Here is a 20,299-nt window from a genome sequence, read left to right as displayed (position 1 = left end):
TTCTTTCTTTCTTTTTTCTTTCTTTCTCTTTTTTTTTTTTTTTTTTTTTTTTTGGTTATTTTGTTTATTTACATTTTAAATGTTATCCCCCTTCCGGGTTTCCACTCCTAAAACCTCCAATTCACCCCCTCCCCCTGCCTCCACAAGGGTGTTCCCCACCCACCCACTCCTGCCCCACTGCCCTATCATTTCCTTGTACTGGAGCATCAAGCCTCACAGGACCAAGAGCCTCCCCTCCAGTGATGCCAGACAAGGCCATCCTCTGCTACATGTGCAGCTGGAGCCATGGGTCCCTCCATGTGTACTCTTTAGATGGTGGTTTAGTCCCTGGGAGCTCTGGGGGGGGGTCTGGTTGATTGATATTGTTGTTCTTCCTCTGGGGTTGCAAACCCCTTCAGCTTCTTTAGTCCTTCCTCCAACTCCTCCATTGGGGTCTCCATGCTCAGCCTGATGCTTGGCTGCAAGCATCCCCATCTGTATTTGTCAAGCTCTGACAGCCTCTCAGGAGACATCCATATCAGGCTCCTGTCAGCAAGCATTTCTTGGCATCAGCAATAGTGACTGGGTTTGGTGGCTGCATATGAGATGGATGCCCAGGTGGGACAGTCTCTGGATGACCTTTCCTTCAGTCTCTGCTCCACACTTTGTCCCTGTATTTCTTTTAGATAGGAGCAATTCTGGGTTAAAGTTTTCTGAAGAGTAAGTGGCCTCATCCCTCAATTGGGGGCCTTGCCAACCTCTACAGCTTCTCTCTCCCCTTTGTGGGCTGTTTCAGCTAATGTTATCCTTTTGGGTCCTGGGAGCCTCTTGCTTTCTTGGCATCTGGGACTTTCTGTTGGCTACCCCAGTTCCCCATCCTCCACTGCTACACACCTCTGTTCAATTTCCTGACTCTCTGTACCTCTCCCCCATCTCCTCCCACACCTCATTCTTCCCCCCACCCCCCTTTACGTTTAACTTTTTGTTACCCCACCTATGCTCTGGAATGGGCTGTGCTACCAGCCCCTTTCAGTGCAACAATCATGTCAACATACTGATTAAGGAATGCACTTTTATAACACTTATTATTGTTTTAAAACAGGAAATAATTTTGTTTGGCCACTTAAAATATCTAAAATACTCAGCAGAGGTAATTCATGTAGTATTTATAACTAATGCAACTTTCAGAATCATTCATACACTTTAAAAGAAGTAAGTATATAGGTATGTGTATATATGTGTGTGTGTGTATGTATACATATATATGCGCGCACATATACACACTGGTACATTTATATGCTTGCTTATCTGCAGTTAATTGTTTTAGAATATTTGCAAAATGGTTGAAGCATTGTTGAAGAAATATTTTGACACTCCAGAATGAATTCTGTTTCCATTAGCAGTTATTTTGGTCCTTTCAGCCTCTTTCTAGCCATGGGTTTACCTGTTTGGAACAGAGGATTATATTGTGTGGCCTTTGGGCCTGGTTTCTACAGAGCAAGGTTTAGGCTTCCTCATACTGGCAGTGCTTACGCCTTGTCATTTGTAGGGTTAAGGGCTATTCTCTGCGTACTGGAATATTATATATGTTTAGAGTTAAAACAATAACCAAGTAATATTATGACAGGTAAAGAACACTTTAATTTATTTATTGTGACTATCTTGTCTCCATAGTTTAGATTTTGAAGAATGTGCACACAAGTTGCTGAAAATGGAGTTTGCTGAGAGCCAAACAGTATGTCAAAGCCTTTTTTTCTATTAGGAAGTACATATTGATTATTTAAATGTTTAAGGAGGTTAATAGGTTTTGTGAATTGAAACAATAAAATGATAAATACTTATATAAATATAAATTTTTGTAATTTAATTCTAACCCAAGGCTGAGGACTCGTGGGGTTCTCTGTTCTGTGCTAGTAGATTGCATGGTCTGTCGATGGCACACTGGAGTGTTAGTCTCCAAGCACAGTTCTTACCCAGAACCTCTGGGTGGTTTCCTATGAGCAAACAAGGGCACAGGAGGACTCTGTCCTTACTTCATCCCTGTCCTATGTGTGCAGTCAAGAAGTAAAGCTTTATTGGGGTAAAAATGGAGCAGTATGCCCATCCCATGCCCACTGCCTGACTCTCCCCCGGTTGTCTTCATACCACAGCAGCAGAAGGAAGAAATACTTTGGCCAATATTACACTGGCCCTAACCTGTAAAATAATTAGTGCTTGGGTATTTATAGGGGAAAAAATTCTCAATTCATTACTGAAATGCTGAAATTTTATAAGACCAAATTATTTTCAAATTACAAAGGTCTATTTTCCTTTTTAGTCTGTGCAGTCTATACACTAATAACCATTCCTGTATGTATTCTTGACTATAGATGATATGTCAGCCTTAGAAGGAAATAAATCAGTAAATTAACCTTTACAGTTAGAATTGACACTGAAATTACTATGTGACCATGTTACACTCGAGGAATGTAATTAATTCATTATGAATTTTATTAGTGCTAAGCCAAATGGATTAGAGCTATCCTCAACATATTTTGATTACTATTTGGAAGTATCTTAGTGCATCTATTTTGTATGCTAATAGACTCAGATGTTTAATTGATAGGTTAAAAAATTATCACAAACTACAGATAATAGTGCTTATAATTGTACTTAGTTTAGGGGTTCATTCTGTGAGTAGCTCTGACAACAGTGGCATTAGTCTATTACTGCATTTTGCTGAAACTATGATTAACATATTAGACAACACAGTAGGAAAAATTGAAAGTGAATTTTATATTATGTATCAGTTTAATCTAATGGCATAATTTAGAAAGGCTTCCAGTTTTCAGTACCAGATGAAATTTTGACAAAGTGTATCTTTCTAGAACTTAACCCATTCATAAACATTTTACTTAATTGGATTAACTTGTGACTGGTTTTCTTTTTTCTTTCTTTGTGTCTGAAAGCACTCTCATGTTTTAAAGTGATGTTTCTGTCAGGGCTGCTTCATGGTAAACCATCTGTCTCTAGAGCAGCACTGTGCAATGGAACTTTCTTCAGTGAGGAAATGTTCAATGCTACCCTGTTAGGGCAGCAGCAACTGGGCACATGCAGCTGTTGATTGTGCAGGATATGCGTGCTGTGACTAAGGAGCTAATAGTTTTAAATAATTTAAATAGCTGCTGGGAGCTAATGGCTATCATGTTAGACAGTGCAGCTTCTTGTCTACCCTGCTGTCCTGTGTTTGTACTCTGGGGTTTCTGACACAGATTGCTTGCTTACATAGATTACATAGATATAAATGATGATTTATATCTTTTCTTTTTACTGCTAACAATTTTTGCTTAGATTATACCTTAGTGACTGTGACAAATTTTCAGAATAGTTAATAGAAATTTTAAAAATAAAAACTTAACTGAAGCTTTACTCCACGTAGGCTCGTTTGTAATTGAGGATGAAGTGTATGAAGTGCTAATACGTTTGTAAAAATGTAGACATTCTTCCACTTGCTATGTTACCTGAATTATTTCCTCATGGAATTGCTGTCTGCTCCCTTAGAATTATGTCAGGGATTATTAAACCATTCTTGTCAATTAATTAGATGTCAACCATTTGTGATAGTAGGTTTTCTTATCAGGGGTTTATTAGTTCTAGCATTTTTCACAGAAAGGCTTTCCAAAGCAGTTAAATTGCTGGTTGAACAGTGTATTTCAGCAGTAACAGGGTTGGTCCATCCATCTTCAGATGTCCCTCTGTAGATAGGTCTGTACATAGAGTCCATTCTTCTGTGGATAGACCTGTACATAGAATGGCCACCCCCTGAAGGTAGGTCTGTGATCAAATATTTATTTCAGGACTTAGAAGATTGAGTCATCAACTTGTTCCTCTCTGTTCTTCTATTTTTATTTTTTCTCCTTTTTTTTTTAATCAACTAAAACGTCATTTACGTTGAAAAAGTGACCATTTGTCACTTTGTAAATACTTGTGTTCTGTTTTTTCCATACTATCTAAATTTAAATTTAATCTAAATCTTAGGTATTTGTGTTGGTGAAAATAAATGTAAAAGAATTCCACACAGAAGTCTTAAAAAGTAGAATCGTGTCATAGCTTGACCTGGTTCGTGCCCTAAATTGTTTAGAAATGATTCATACTTTTGATTTAGAATGTCATTTAATCAAATGATCATAAATAGCTTTAGATAGTTTCAGCCAGTCTAAAGTCTTTTTAAAAATGATAAACTTGACATTGCGTTTTTAAAATTAATTTCTCAAGGTTTTCAACATTTTTTAAAGTTTAGTTTGAAAACACAGTCTCTGTGGTTGTGGTTGTAAATTGTCATATCACATAGCTCCATTGTGTTCTGAGTCATTAATGCAAATTGTCTTTCCAAACAGAAAGAACTCTGCAACATGATACTTGATTGCTGTGCCCAACAAAGAACCTATGAAAAATTTTTTGGCTTGTTAGCTGGGGTGAGTTACAGCCTTGATTTTCATGTCAGGATTTAATATAAATTCCAAAAGAATTCCTAACAATATAGTGAATTAATGACTGTACTTTGTGGTCTGGTCTATCCTTAATTAACAACATGTTTTGTTTTTTCCCCTGTAAGCACATTGTTCCCCTTTCTGTTTACTTTCCCACATTAAATTTGTTAACCATTTTCAACAACTTCTTGAAATTATAAATACTTTGTAACAATTTCCCAATACAAAATAACTAGATGGTCTTCAAAAACTGAAAGCAATTATTAAAGTCAGAAACTTGTTTAAGCAGCACAGGGTCAACATGATTAAAGAAATAAATAGATGTTTATTTGTATGATTTTTACTTGTGTCTCGTATGCGTCAGGCATGTGCCTGTGAGTGTAGGTACTGTGTAGGCAGGCAGAGCCGAGCCGTCTCTCTCGGGCTGGAGTTGCAGGCTGGCTGGAGCTGCCTGACGTGGCTGCTGGGAGCTTCACTTGGGTCCTCTGCGAGAGCATATGAAATCCATCTTTCTGATCCCTAAAGCATATCTATAAACTATTTACAAGGCAGATATATAATGCAAAATGTGTCTGTTTAGGATCAACTTAATGTATAACTATATTTTAACATATAAATCCAGATAGAAACTGTATCGTAACTTTTTTGATCCACAGAAAGACAGGGTGATAGAAGTCTCTTGTAGGCGTTTACAAACATTTTCCTTAGTAAGTTTAGGAATAGTAAGTCCGTTGTATTGACACTTGGTTTCTGCTGGGGTTGACTTTCCGTTTTCTTCTCTATAGCGGTTTTGTATGCTGAAAAAAGAGTACATGGAATCATTTGAAAGTATATTCAAGGAACAGTACGACACCATCCACCGCTTAGAGACAAACAAATTGAGAAATGTTGCTAAGATGTTCGCTCACCTTTTATACACAGACTCACTTCCGTGGAGTGTAAGTAATTGGGTCAGTGTTTGCTCTTCATTCCTCATCCTGTTATTGTCGCCTATGCATTGCCTGTGGCATGGCCATACTTATCCTGTCGTAAACATGAAGTAAAGCTATTGGATTGTGCACTTTGACTGCAGTTGCTGTCTTTGAAACACATCCATGTAACATGGAATCAAAAGGCTTAGTCACACACTATGCATGCGTGTGTAAGAAATAGTGTAGATCACACATAGCAGCCCAGACCCATGATCCTTTTCAGTAGTGATGATGAGCAGTATTTTCAGGGAAAACATGATGTATTTGCATGCTCGCCCTCTGTGTGCATATTTGTCCATACCTACATAACAAAGGAGAGACACATATCCCAATTTTGGAAGCACTTGTACCTCAGAATTACTGTCCATATTTCCTGAAAGAGTAACTTTTCCAAAGTTCCTCTAATTGAGACTCGAGAGAAAGGATTGTCCCAGGAAGCTATAATAAGTAGGTACTTTTCTTTAAGCAGTGGGAAGGAGATCCTGTGATCTTCCGTAGAACAAAGATAGGCATTCTTAATGGGGAAAAGTACACCAAATTGAGCATTTATTCCATGTTCATTATGGAATTACCATTCACTCAAATGCTGTGAGGAAGCTACCACCTGCATGTCCAGTCACAATTCTTGGTAATGGGCAATCAATGGATTTATTTTAGGAACGTTGCCATGTATTTATGTCAGGAAAGTTACCACGTGAGAGAAAAGTTAAGTCTACGGAAATCATATGCCATAAAAAGTCACATGGTCTAAGTGAAGTAAAGTTGCTAGAAGAATTTTAATAGAGAGAAATCACATCACAAAAGGAAAAGGAGAAGAGAACGATGTAAAGTACCACCAACTGATGGTGGAGTGAGTTTCCACCCCTGCTCTTAGAAGTATCAGATAAGTTTATATACAGTACTTAAGGACTAAATATATCCACCCATATCCAACTGCCACTTCTAAGCCAGCCTAGCAGCTAATCATAATAACCCTTTGCTTCATTTCGTCTGTTCTAGAAAAGAAGCCAAGTTTTAAACAATTGGCTAAAAATAGGCTTCCAGAACATACAATCCATAAAAGCTAGAGGCTTTTGTTCCTTTGGTCTTGCTCTTAAAGTCCATGTTCACAAGTTAGTTTGTAAAAGGTGTAAACTTAGTTTTCAGGATCCATCATCCATCATTTTGTTTTTGTTTTTACTTTTGTGCATATGTGTGCTAACTTTACTGTAACTAATGCTCTTGGTGGCACTCTGCCTAGTCCCTTGTGTACACCACATTCTGCTGAGGGAGTTTGCGAGCAATCTTTACTTTGATGTTATAGGCACATACAGGATATCTTCTCAGCTATAAAAAGCACCTCCCTCAAGAAAAAGAGCGAAACCTATTTCTGTACCATCTCAGCATTGGGAAATTAATATAGAGAAGTCACATGCTTTGCCAAGAAAGAATCCATGTCAGCATGAGGGACGCGTTCAGAGGTGCTGCTCAGAGATGAAAACTCCTAGTCATTCTGAGAGAATGTAAACTGCTTGGCTACTGGGCTTTGTGTTTTAAAACAAAACAAAAATCGTTTTTTCATTCCCTCCTACTTTTCAGGTTCTCGAGTGTATAAAGCTGAGTGAAGAGACGACGACATCATCCAGTAGGATTTTTGTCAAGATCTTCTTCCAGGAGCTGTGTGAATACATGGGTCTTCCTAAACTGAATGCGAGGTTAAAGGATGAGTAAGTTACTCTTCACAGCTTAAGGCTAGTCTTCCTGTCTATAGGAGTTCCCCCACATAGCACAGACAGTTGTACTGTCATGGTAAGGAGCCCTCTAGGACTTTGGTAAGGTCAGCATGCAGCATCTCAAGGCCTGAGACAACATGCACCTTTCCGGGCTTTGTTCTAGGACTGTCCCTTAACTCCCACGGTACCTTCTTAGTACTCGTTCATGTGTCCTGATTCCTCACTGTCACTACAATTGGCTTCCATTCCATTCCGTTCAGGCCCCATGTTATTCCAGTATCTCATTTCTCCACTTTTGTTAAACATTGATCAAAGACTTGCGCCTAGTGCAGGGGTCTACAGGCTGTCTCTAACCTTCCTCTTTGCTTCCATGTAATCTGTCTACTTTACCAGACTCATCTCCTCCTCAGGAAGCTGTACTCTAGTCATCCCAGTATCACGAAACTTGTAGTGAAGTCTGCTTCCTTACCACCATGACTACAGAGGCCGTCTTTTTGATCTGTCTAACAAACTTAGTCAGACTTCCTGTAATTTACCCTTTTCTGTGAAACACTTGTTGCCTACTTCCTACTCTTTCCAGTGCTTTTACACAATTTAGATGTACATACAGAGGTAGATGAAAATAAAAGCTAAGGAAGACCTTTATATTTTTCTGTGTGCCCACCATATACCATATAACCATATACACATGTTACTGGACATCTGTGTATTCCATGTGTACCTTAGTGTGTGTATAAAGTTTCTAAATCTGCTGTGTAATTACAGAAATCAGAGCTGTCTCCATAGGTAAAGGACACAAAGTCTGAAATAGGCTGGATCCCTGACAGCCACCAGTGGAAGGAAAGAGGCAGCTCCCACATGTCCTCTCACCTGCACACACACACACACACACACAGCTCCCACATGTCCTCTAACCTGCACACACACACACACACACACACACACACACACACACAGCTCCCACATGTCCTCTAACCTGCACACACACGCACAAAACTACAAAGAAATTTTCTTAAAGAAATGAACTTCAGTGAATTGTCCCTCGTTACCTATTATATGTTTAGGCAGCCTCACGTATAAATGCATAAACCACTTTCTTATATTTCACTTACTGATTTAATGTCTAGAAAATCTGATAGGAGCTTTCATTTTCCCTTTCTCCATCTTCTCAATTCTTTTTTCCTTTTCAGAACTCTTCAGCCATTCTTTGAAGGACTGTTACCCCGAGACAACCCACGCAACACCCGGTTTGCCATCAACTTCTTCACTTCCATAGGTCTCGGAGGATTGACGTAAGGATCGTTTGCAGAATTTTATCTTTAGTTACAAAATTATCTCACAAGTGCCCAGTAGACATAATGTTACACATTATATTTCTGTTAGGGATGAACTTCGAGAACATCTGAAAAATACGCCCAAGGTCATTGTAGCCCAGAAACCAGATGCTGAGCAGAAGAAACCGGTCCTAACATCTTCATCTTCAGAGTCTTCCTCGGGGTCTGATTCCTCTGACTCAGATTCTGACAGCAGCGAGAGCAGCTCAGAGTCCTCCAGTGAAGCGAGCGACTCCTCCTCCTCCAGCAGTCAGAGCTCTGCCTCAGGTATCAAGGCTCATTCAGACGTTATCCTGTTCATTTCTAAGAAGTGCGGGGCTCAGTTGCTGCTTATTTATTTTGCCATCTATTTAAAATGTTTATTAATGGAGATGATCGTCTGTCACTGACAGTCTGCAGTGTTTTATCTGTTTTAGAAGCCTCTTAGACAGAGCTAATTAATTCATTGGCACCTGCGAGTCCAGGGCTGTCCACGTCCTAGCTTACAGTTCCATCCTGATGCTTCATTCCAAGTAGCCAAGCTTTATGTGGCTGTGTGACATCGTCGCATTCGTTGTGTAGCTCAGGGGGCTTTGCCATCCATGGCTCTCCCCAGATGAAGTAGTACTGGTACTTGAGAACTCCTCGTTCCTCTTGGGCCTGTAGCTGCTCCCATGTTCATGGCAGCTGCTCTTCTGATGTGTATGTCCATTAGCTGGTCTTGCCTCTTACTTGGTGAGACAAGGTCTTACAACATCGTTAAAGCTAGTCTTCTCCTCACTGAGCAGCCCAGGCTGGCCTTGAACTGCAGTCCCTGTGTGTGTGTGTGTGTGTGTGTGTGTGTGTGTGTGTGTGTGTGTACATATTTATATGTATATGTGTGCATCATATGTACAGATTTTTATATATGTGCATATATACATGTGTGTGTATATATCATTACCTTGTGTTCTTGGCTTTCCAACTTCACAATGGTACAAAAGCTGTATAGTGGAGTCAACAGAAACAGTACTTAGAAGTCTGAATTTCTCTCTTCTTGAGCTCCTATGTGTGAGTAACTCTTCTGTGATGTCTACCTGCAGACTAATGTTAAGTATTGTGAGGAAGAATATACTAAATTGTGGTGTTTGTAGTTGGGGTATTAAAAACATCTTATGACACGTCATCTTCAAGACAGTGCCCACTTGTCCATTTCTTCCTAGTTATGTAGCTACAGATAGAGTCACTGCTGTAGGATGTGTGTATGCGGGTTCAGTAAATAGACGGGTTTTCTAAGTGATTATTCCAGGTTTTACTCCTACCACGTGTATATTGGCCATGTTTCTAATTTAACCATCCTGGTGGTGATGTTGACGTATACCTTTCATTTTAATTTGCATTTTCTTCGCTAATAAAGCTGAGCGTAGTGCTGTCATTGGACAGTGCTCCGATCTGCCTCCTCCCCCTCTTGAGTTGACTTTGACTTTTTAGTTTGTAGGGTTTATCTTTATTGTATATTCTCCCTCTCCCTCTCCCCTCCCCCCTCTCTCTCTCCTCTCTCTCTCTCTCTCTCTCTCTTTCTCTCTCCTCTCTCTCTCCTCTCTCTCCTCTCTCTCTCCCCCTCCCCCTCCCCCACCCCTCCTCCCCCCCTCATCTCTCCCTCCCCCGTTCTGTGTGTTGCATGTGTATATTTTAAGTAAGTAGCTCACACTTGTGTCTGTGAGGCTGCCAAGGCTCTGTTGTCTTATTTCTTTTCCCTCAGCAGCAATCCTGGATCAGCAGATCCTTCCAGGAGGAGGTGGCTGCAACCCAGCTTAATTCTCTGCACTTCTTTCTACCTTCCCTAAATTTGGGGGTGTTTGGTTTTTGTTTTCTTACCAAATTCATGTTTTTAATTTTATAGTATTTATTGTGAACTGACTTCCCACTTACAGGAAAATCACAACAGAGAGAATCCACATATACCCTCTACCTAACTTTCCTCCGTTAGCACTCGTGCAAGCAATGCAATTATCAGTAAAGCTGTGGAGATTCATACTGAGCAGTACTGCTAACAGGTTTTGTTTGAATTTCACAAAGAGTAAAGCAGTAGATGAGTGAGTCAGGGTGTCAGAATGCCAGCTCTCTCTCTCTGTCTCTCTCTCTCTCTCTCACACACACACACACACACACACACACACACGTGGGTGAAACAAAAGGCAGAGTTCAATAACTTCATACATTGAGCAAAGCTCTAACAAGCAGGCTCCAAGCATTTCACCCATTCAGATATGTCCATGTACACATATACACACACACTTGGAAGGTGGAGGGAACAAAGCCCCAACACACTCTTACATAAACTTTACACATATACATACATGCCCGTAGTTGATGGATGGAAGGAACAGTGTTCCAGCCCCACACTTTATTCCTTCTTCTGTAGCTTATATATTCTAGAAAATCTTTTAAGCAGTATAAAATTACAATGTGATTATATTTTGTTTTGTTCTAGTGAATGACTACGGAAAAAAACAATGTTCCCCAATAACTTTATAAGAAATATAGGTAAAGAAAACAAATTATTCCCAAGAACCCGTGAACATCTGTACTGAGCAGGGAAGGTGGTTTTCTCAGCCTGCTCCTCTTACTTGCAGACAGCAATTTTTTATTACAAAGAAAGAAATAATTATTATCTATCTTTAAAAGTAATCTTATAAGAATCTTAAAAGCATCATAAATCTAAACTTTTATATAAAAATCATATCTACTTTAAATTCTTAGAATGTATATCATCAGCAATTCTTATTAAATCGTATCAGGAAGCTAAGGGCAAAATGGATATAAGAAATCAGTCATCACCAGTCCAGCCTTAGTGAGAGTTGCGTCAGCCAGTGCTGCCATTGTTCTTGTTCCCTGACCACAAAGGGTCCCTAGCTTAACTAATAAGAATGTGCCTTTCTGAACTTTATATTTCACATTCTTTCCTAAGATTTTTTTACATTAGAGCCAGTGGCAAAAGCATCTCAACCTAGCTTTACTCACTACTTTTCCAAATGTTGTCTAAGGGTGGTGGTCACTGCTGACAATCTACGTCTCTAAGGTCTTCCCTAGGGTGGTGACTGAATCATGAATCTGCTCCAGCAGCCATGCCTGAGAGATCGAGTACTGTTATTGTGAGTGCCAGAGCCACTGCCCAGTAAGAGTTTTCATACACCTCTTAGATGACGAGGGATGTGAAGGCAGCAAGCAGAGCAGAGCTCCATGACAGCATGAAGCCCTCAGGACAGGTGGTCCTTGGGGTCATGCCACTGAGGTGTGTAGGGAGCGGTTCTGATGCTAGGCTCCTATTCCTCAATTGCTTCTTGTCAATAAAGAACACCATGGGCCAAGTGCTGGGCGGAAGATCCAGGTGAGACTGCTGGGTCCTTGGAGGGTGGAGGAGATGTGGGAGGAGGACAGAGGAGGCAGGAAGACACACGGAGGGAGAACGGAGCTCACCATGCTTTGGAAAGCAGGACAAACAACCATATGAGATCTCAAAACAGAGCAGTCACACAGGCTGCTCCTGCAGGCAGGTGGTCAGGGGAGTTTAGCAACTGCAGTGTAGAGCAGGCAGGAGAGATGAAGAAATTGATAAGGGCTTGCTTTCCAGGTGGGAGATACAACAGTTATGCCCAAAAAGACAAGTTAAAATTCAACAAATACATGTCTATGTCTTTTGTCCAAGGATTCAAGGGAAGCTGGGTAGGGGCTGATAGCTCTGTCACCTCCTGGAGCTAAAAGTGGGTGGAGTGTAAAACCACACATAACCAGTTACTGTCATGGCTGTGGTAACTGGTGGGCCGCATCCCATGAGTTCTAACGCTGGTTGTCATTTCTCCTGCATGACCCTCGGCAGTCCTTCCTTCTTTCAGGAGCCTGTTTATATTTCAGTGTTCTATCAGGGCTTTCAGACGTCTTTGATATTTTTGAAGCTTCTGATCACATTGAAGTCCTTTAGCGTAGATATTTATTTGATATTTTCTTAAGAACAAAATAAAAGTTGATGTCATAGTTACTTTTCTGCTGCTGTGAAGATTCACTATAAGCATAGCAACTTATAGAAGAAAGCGTCCATTGGGACTTACAGTTTGAAGGGTGAGTCCATAACCATCATGGTAGGGAGCAGGCGCGTGGGCGTGGTCCTGTAGTAGGCGTGGTCCTGTAGCACTTGCTGAGACCTTACTTCTGGTCTCCAAGCCAACCTTAAAGTCCACTCTCGCTCCCTAGTGACACACTTCCTCCAACAAGGCTACACCTTCTTCTCCTTTCCAAACAGTGCCACCAGCTGGGGACCAAACACTCAAATGTGAGTCCAGCTTTCTCAGTCAGACACCAGATCTGGCACTTCAGATAAAATGTCAGAAATGGTCTGCTCTTAGTGCATCTACTCATGGGACGTAGAGCTGCTGGCAAGTCCTAATTAACTAACATCACCTACATCACTAAATCGAGAAAGTGTTTGTTGAATTTCTTCAGATAAACACTTCATTTCATTCTGTTCAAATCTGTCTCCAACTTTTCCTCAGTCATTTTGGCAGCCATCTTTAGAGCATTCTCTATGGTGTTTGCCTAATGATGATTTATCTATTTTCTTTGTGGATTAGTAATTGAATTTCTACAAGAGAAAAGCTGTCCCCTTTCCTCTTTTATTTACCCAGCTATATCTTTATACCACGATCTTACAACTGTTTGTATTAGTCTGTGAGTTACACTCCAGGTGCTTTTGTTCAAATCATTTTACTTTTTAAAAAATATTTTCATTACATTTTTGTGTGTGTGCATGTGTGCACATGTCACACTCGTGTGTCTGTCTGTTCCACCTGTGTGACAATCAGAGCAAGTTTCAGGAGTTGTCTGTCGTGTGGGACCCAAGGATAAAGCCCAGGTCTGCAGGCTGGGCTGTTTTCTTCGCCACTGAACCATCCTGCCAGCCCTCATTTCGTGTTGAGACTTTACAATTGCTGCTGTCAGTTGGTTCCTTTCTTTGCACAAGCTCCCACCCTTTCCGTAAGCACATCTTTCATTCCAGCATCACAAATGTTACAGATCTTCAGTGCCTTCAAACAGATGGAAAGTTCTAACAGATGTCCAGTTCCTCTCAGTATGTGCCTTTTACACCAGGAGAGGAGGATGCTCTATTGAAATCCTTTCTCAGCTTCTTCTGGTCCATGTTTTCGGAAAAGATTTGTGTAGTTTAACCTAAGACCTACTCGGCTTTCTTCAGTAGAGCATCTGGGTCCATGTGGGTGAAGGGTTGTCTGCGCATCTGAAGTTATTGTTATATTGGAATGCCTGTATCAGTGGTAGCAGCCTCCCTCTTCAACCACAGGTTGGATGGCAGACCCTCACGCTGTGATTTCCTGGTGTGTTACCTTTGAAAGTACTTGGCATGCGGTATGACAACAAAAACTGTGGGGCTCTTTGTGTTCTGTCTTATTAGAGCAGGAGTGCATTTGCTCACAAGAACTTTATTCCTGGATTGAAAGAATGCAGCACCATTCATTTCACAGTTCTTTGAATGTTACAGAATCTGTTTCATGGCATCTATTTTGAGGACAGATGATGGCTCAGCTTGAATTTTGCACTAAGAAAGTTTGCTGATTCAAAGTTAATTTGCCTTATCCTACAATTTTAGCAGAGAACTGTTTCATTATTAAAGTATTAGCATAAAAGTAGTGTGAACTGCCCCCAAATTAGGGAACAGAGGAGCAGACCTGGCCAAGGGGCTTGCACATTGTGGCATGGCTGAGGTGTAATGTTGGCAGAGCCCTGACAGTGTAGAACGAGCCAGAGACACGGGCTTAGCACTGAGCCAGATGGCTGCTGCTTGGGCACTACAGCCTGAGAAGGAAGTTCTGACTGGCAGACCAGCTCGTACACCATGTGCCATCACCAGTGACTTAGAAGAAAGAGGGGTTGGTATACTGGCATTTGGCTAGAGTCGGGGCAAGAAGAAGTGATTTTCTGTTGTGTTTTCTTTCTGTAGTGAAAGGATTTGTGAAATTTTAGTCATCTCAGTGCTTTTGATTCGTGAATTCAAATTAATAAGTGACATAAGTTTAACCTAAAATGGTGATTTATTTCCCTGCATTTTATATTTGGGATTATATTAAGAAGCTGTGTCAGAAACCAAGCGTCCGTGGCTCTCATTGAGTTCATAGCTATTGTAACCCAGCTCTTGCTTGTATGGCCAGTGAGGGACAAAGCATCAGAGGCTTTGGGTAGACGCACACTCGTTGTGATGAGAACGCAGGTGCCCCATCTCCCGGTAGGGAGTGGGTGGGGTGGGTGGCTGTGTGTCTTGGTGATGTACCAGGGCTGCTGTCAGCTACTTTCATCTGACAGGCAGCTCTGTTGGGGTTAGAGTATGTATGTGGCAATGTACATTTTCTGTACTTGATGGATTGGTTTATTGAAAGTTCCTATGGGCACTTGAGTTTGAAACTAATTACATAGTAACTATTAATGGCATATTTTAGAATTTATTCATCTTTTAAAATAGTCTGTTTTTAGACTTTTTGTTTGGCTTTGCATCTAGTTTATACAAATGAATACTCTACAGTATGTTGGTAAGTGTTATTGTTAAATTATGAATTTATATTAACATAAAAACTAACTAGAATTCATTTTTTGCATGCAGCTAAAGGTTCAAGAAAGAAAAGACAAGGAAAGGCCAGAGGTGAAGAAGTAGATAAGTTAGCCAGGAGCCACCAGGCACGTGACAGGCGGCGAGAAGGAGGCAGAGAGGACCAAAGGCATCAGGAAGGGAGGACTGAGAGAGCAAGGTCTGAAAGACACAGAGCTCAGCACTCACGAGATGCAGACTGGCGAGATCCCCCAGCAAAGCACATGGAGGACAGAAGTCATGAGAATAGTTACAACAGAGTTGGCAATGGCCGAGAACAAGGCTCGCACAGAGAGCCAGAAGACAGGCATGGCGAGCCAAGGAAGAAGCGGCGAGAGAGAAGAGATTCTTTTTCTGAAAATGAGAAGCAAAGAGCCCGAAATCAGGACAGTGATAATGTTAGAAGAAAAGATGGCTCCAAGTCAAGAGAGAGGAGTAGGAAGCATTCTGGTCATAAAGGAGATGATGACGACAGGTATCAGAACGGTGCCGAGAGACGCTGGGAAAAACCTAGCAGATACGCTGAACATTCTAGAGAATCGAAGAGAAGTCAGGACCGGAGGAGAGAAAAGTCTCCAACAAAACACAAATAACTCTAATGACAACTGGACTCGCCTTACATTCAGTTCAATGTCCTTTTTACATTGATGGATTTTATAGAGAACTCTGTATAAAGTACCTGTTTGTAAATTTTAAAGATTTTTTTTGACATGTTTTATAATTGATATATCTCAAGGTTCTTTGTGTAAAATCATAAAGAAAAGGGACTCAACAAAGGGGTAAATCTTATGTTTTGTGAATAAAAGGAACAAATGTTCATTGAATCATTGATTTTTTTAAAAACACTTTTCTATGTGTCTAATTACTACAGATTACCATAAATATTACTGGCTTTTATGTATAATCAAAGGCTAAAATAGATAAACCTTTTCTACTTTTGACAGTGAGGTACTATGACAAGTTCCCATGTGTAGGTTTCTAAAACCTCAGGTGTTTGGGAGGAACTAAGTATGTCTTCCTCTAGAGAGCTGAACTTGTTAGACGTCCTGGTTCCGAATCCATGGCTTTTCTAATGCTCTCTCTTCTCAGACTGCTGGGCAGTTTCACCTGTAAGGTTCCTGGGCTTAAAGCTATTTGCCAGCTCTAACGTTATGTCAAGGTGAGCTGATATATATTTCATTTTACTGTGGATTAATCATTTAAAAAGCATAGGTACATGAACTACCTATGAAGCAATTCCAATTTTTTACATGAATGGGAAAGATTTTCTTCATCGTAACTTTTTCAAAATATATAAGCGTAGTTATTACTATGGAGATAAAAATGTTCCCTGAGGCCTTAGGTTGATGGGCAGGTCCTCATCCCACTTGTTCAGTGGATTTCTTACATTTGTTCTCCTTAAAGTGCATAGGTCCAAGTTTAGCCAAAGTGTGGCTATTAGTGGGACTTACTGGCACACGTCATTAATCCAGCACGCAGGAGAAATTTAGATATTTTGCACACATATTTACTTTCTCAGCTTCCTTGCTTGGCAGTTCTATTCCTCAGTCCTTACCACTTCTGACATCTTTAGAGCTGTGGCTGAAGTCTCTTCTTGACAGGCGCTTTGATCACTGCCCACCCAGCTCACCTGGCTTCACACCACTGTTCTCTGAGCTCTGTCTCTTCAGAACTTCTCATCTGTTGACTTGTTGGCACCTTCTCACTTCATTTCCTTTGTTCTGTAGCCTGGCCCTTGAAAAGGATGAGGAAATGAATGGGCTAGTTTAACTCTTCAACCCTTTAAGAATGGTGTTTGTCTCTTAGACAAGGAGGAGACTTCAGTCCAAGAAGCCAAAGGACTCAGATCTTGTGGTTGTTAAGTGTCAGAGCCAAGTTTTCTTCTAGCTCTGCCCCCCTCCAAGCAGAACTGGGATGGGAGAGCCCTTGGACCTGTTGACTGACTAGCAGCTTCTTTACCGGACTGTGGGGGCCTGGGCAAGCTAATCCTGTCCTTGTCCTATTCCGTAGGATTCTTCCAGTACCTGCTTTACAAAGGTCTAACCATGAAATAACACAAAGGAAGCAGTCAGTGTTCTCCCTTCCTTCCCCATCACAAAGGACAGACTTCTAAGGACATTTGAGCTCTTTGACGGGCTTCTTGGGATTGCTTTCTTTTATCTTACCTAAAGTGGCATTTAACCTTTTTCTTTTTAAATGTTAGAGTAGCCTTGTAGGGAAGCTTTAGGGAGCTTAGGTGTGATGTAGGTATGACAAAAGTAACTTCTATAATTTTTCTTGTGTTTCTTACGTTTACAGCCATTCAGATTTTCCATTCATTTATCTGTTAAGTTCAACCTGATTCTTAGGCCATGTCACCGCTTGTTGTCAGGAAAAAAAATCTTTTATAGTTACCAGTGAGTTTGCTTAGGATTTTTTTTTAATTTTGAGATTATAATTAAATCATTGCTTTCTCTCCTTTCCTTGAGCCAAGTCTTCTCATGTGTCCCTCTTTGCTCTCCTTCAAATTCATGGTCTCTTTTCATTGTCATTGCATGCATATATGGACACGTCTACACATGCATATTTCTAAATACAACTGCTCAGTCGGTGTGTTACTCAACTGTATGTTTTCAAGGCTGACCATTTGGTACTGGCTAACCATCTGGTACACTCCTTCCCTTCCTGGGGAAGCCTACTTCTCCCACTCTCAGCATTCCGTATCTGCCTGTAGTTCTGTGTGGAGAGTTAGGTCTTTTGGCATTTCCCCTATACCCTTTGGGAGGTCCATTGGGTCATCCCTGCTCAGCTCTCGCTTACCAGTCGTGCGAGCTGCTGAGACCTCAGGAGTGTAACTTCTGGTGTTAGGAGTAGGCACTGCCTCACAGCAAACTCCCACCAGTGAACTTTCCATTCTGACTGAAAAAATCTTTTTTACTTTGATTTCATGTTGACTTGACAGACTTTATGGTGTTTATACCCTGAGAGTGTTTAGAACCCTGCCATTCCTTTTTCAAGCCAGTTACTGTAGAGGGCAAAAAAGTGCTTGAGCACATGGGTATGCTCTGGAGAAGCCAGGAAAGTTAAACTCCCAGGCATCCTTCAAAAGGACAGGCGTTAAACTGGCCTCCTGGAAGACTAGGAATTGATGCAGTTTACAGCCTGCTAATCCCTTGCAGCCTAGAGAGCCAGGTTCTTCGCCCCTCTCCTAGAACAATCCCAGACCCTCTGCCCCTGAACCCTGGAGCGTTACCTCTAGGCCATAAAACTCATCCTTCCGAGAGATGTCATTGATACTTTACAACAGCCTAAGTGACTTCTGCCTTATCTCAGGGCCAGGCATTATGTTTACCTCAGTTATTTTCCTTTGACCTGGATCTGCAACATTGTTACTAAGTCAACAAGAATCCATTTTAGAGCTTGAATGTAAACTTAAGCTTTGTTATACTCTCCGGGTTGAGTTCATTGTTATCAGTAAAACTTTTCTGAAATTGTGCTATGCTTAAGTATGTCAAAAATCAACAAGCTGATGTCAGCCTTCAAAAAAGTCTTGGCCAAGCACCAGTTACTTAAGGCTGAACTAAGTTCTATTCTTCCTCCACCAGGATCGTTTTTCCTGCAGGTATAAAGCCCTGCTTTATAAAGGCCTGGAGGGTGTCCCACAGTTTACTGTGTTTTCCAACTTCATGAAGCATCTTCCAGAGCTGTACATTCTCTCCCTCTGCTCCCCATACACTCGGCAGAGTGAGTGCTTCTTCAGCTATGATGAACTTCAGTGTTGACTGATGTTGGGGAGACACTGGGGGCCCAGGGTGACCCTAGGATCACCCATTGCTGTGCACATCTCACTGACTCATCCAGACTCTAATCCAACATCACCACACTGCCTTGTCTCCTAACTCCAACCTCTTCTTTGGTTTCCTCAACCTTGGATATGATACAACATCCTTCCACTCATAGCTCTCACGTTTCCTTCCAGATGTCCTTGGAATTTGAGCTTGTATCATGTGCCATTACAATGCATAATATTTGGACCTAGTAACATCTGTCTTTTATGGTTCCTGAAACTAAAAGCAGGACAATCTCAGTCCTCATCCTGGCCCCATGCCCATGCTTTGGGATGAGCTGTAGACCTCCAATCCAGCTCAGACCAGTTATATACAGGTAAAGAGTGGTTACTCATCTACCCACAGTCGTGACGTGTATATCTGTGTGTGCTGTGGAAAAGGGCAGGCGTCTGGCTAAAGCAGAAGTGACTGCTTTTAGGGAAAAAGCTTTATATCCACTAGCATGCACATTAATTGGATACTTTAGAAACCTCGTATTTAGATCTGGCTGGGTTTTAATCTCACCTTTCCTCCTTTCTGGCTGTAGACCCTTAGAGAGGCTCTAACATCTGCCATAATTTTTATGATAGCACTGTGGAACAGTGATAGTACATATTTGGAGGAGTAAGAGTCTCTAGAGCACACCTAGTGCATGCCGGGCACTAAGAGCTCCGTGTTGTCATTACTGTCACCATTCCTTATTTTCATTACAACGTCATTGTCATTAAAGTTGACCTGGTACCGCTAGACAAGAAATTTCACAGACAAATACCGACTTGGGCTAGATAGATCATATCAGTGGAACCAACTACACTATGCAAGCAAATCCAGGCTGTAAGGCTTTCTTCACTCCGTCCAGTCCTGTATACCTGGAGGCTTGTCAGTGACTACCTGTCTGGTGTTTGAGAGGATTAAAGATTTTTATGCTGTTTATGTTAAGATGAATTAGCTGGTTGTTTAATCCATGTATTATATAAAGAGTAGGGAGATAGGATTAAATCTATTGGATCAACTTTCCTCCTGGGATGATTTAGGGGCCCTTATGTGCATTCTCTACAGAGAAGCCTATTCTACTTAACTGGAGATCTCTCTGTAAAACTATGCTGTGGCCAATACAAACTGTTGTATAGATATTTTCCCAAAATTGAAACACTGCCTCCCGGAGAGACAATAGACTTAGCTCAAAAAGTTCTAAGATTCAGAAGGAACTTCCCCAATGTTATATAAGGGGAAAAAAAATGCTGGAGATGGGAGACTTCAATGGAGCTGCCTGCATGTTGGGCAGGAAGCTCCAGCAGTTCAGGATTCATGAGTCATCACCCATGCCGGAGCGAACTTTGCAGTGATATAGCTATCCTTGAGTTACCTATACTAGAAGTAACCCATTTTCTTTAACCCTAATATATTGTTTACCAAACTAC

At 41.1% G+C, this 20,299-nt stretch overlaps 1 protein-coding gene across 7 annotated transcripts in view; it reads left to right on the top strand.

Annotated features, from left to right (window-relative positions):
* Cwc22 (CWC22 spliceosome associated protein) overlaps positions 1-15,901 on the top strand; it is a 49,028-nt gene extending 33,127 nt beyond the window's left edge. For 3 of the 7 annotated variants that reach the window (XM_008761966.2, XM_008761965.4, XM_008761967.4), the window contains exons 14-20: positions 1,654-1,714; positions 4,356-4,433; positions 5,234-5,398; positions 6,998-7,125; positions 8,322-8,423; positions 8,515-8,732; positions 15,088-15,901. In XM_008761966.2, the coding sequence (XP_008760188.1) occupies positions 1,654-1,714; positions 4,356-4,433; positions 5,234-5,398; positions 6,998-7,125; positions 8,322-8,423; positions 8,515-8,732; positions 15,088-15,665 (1,330 nt within the window). In that variant the 3' untranslated portion in view covers positions 15,666-15,901. Of the gene's footprint in view, positions 1-1,653; positions 1,715-4,355; positions 4,434-5,233; positions 5,399-6,997; positions 7,126-8,321; positions 8,424-8,514; positions 8,733-15,087 lie in introns of those variants that run through there. The other 4 variants (XM_063284136.1, XM_006234425.5, NM_001399981.1 and 1 more) reach the window with 2 other exon arrangements.
* Positions 15,902-20,299: the final 4,398 nt, after the last annotated feature.

The sequence above is a fragment of the Rattus norvegicus genome, chromosome 3, assembly GCF_036323735.1.
Source record: "Rattus norvegicus strain BN/NHsdMcwi chromosome 3, GRCr8, whole genome shotgun sequence".
NCBI lineage: Eukaryota > Metazoa > Chordata > Mammalia > Rodentia > Muridae > Rattus > Rattus norvegicus.
The sequence above is the reverse complement of the archived record's forward strand: the minus strand, read 5'-3'. Positions and strand labels throughout refer to the sequence as shown.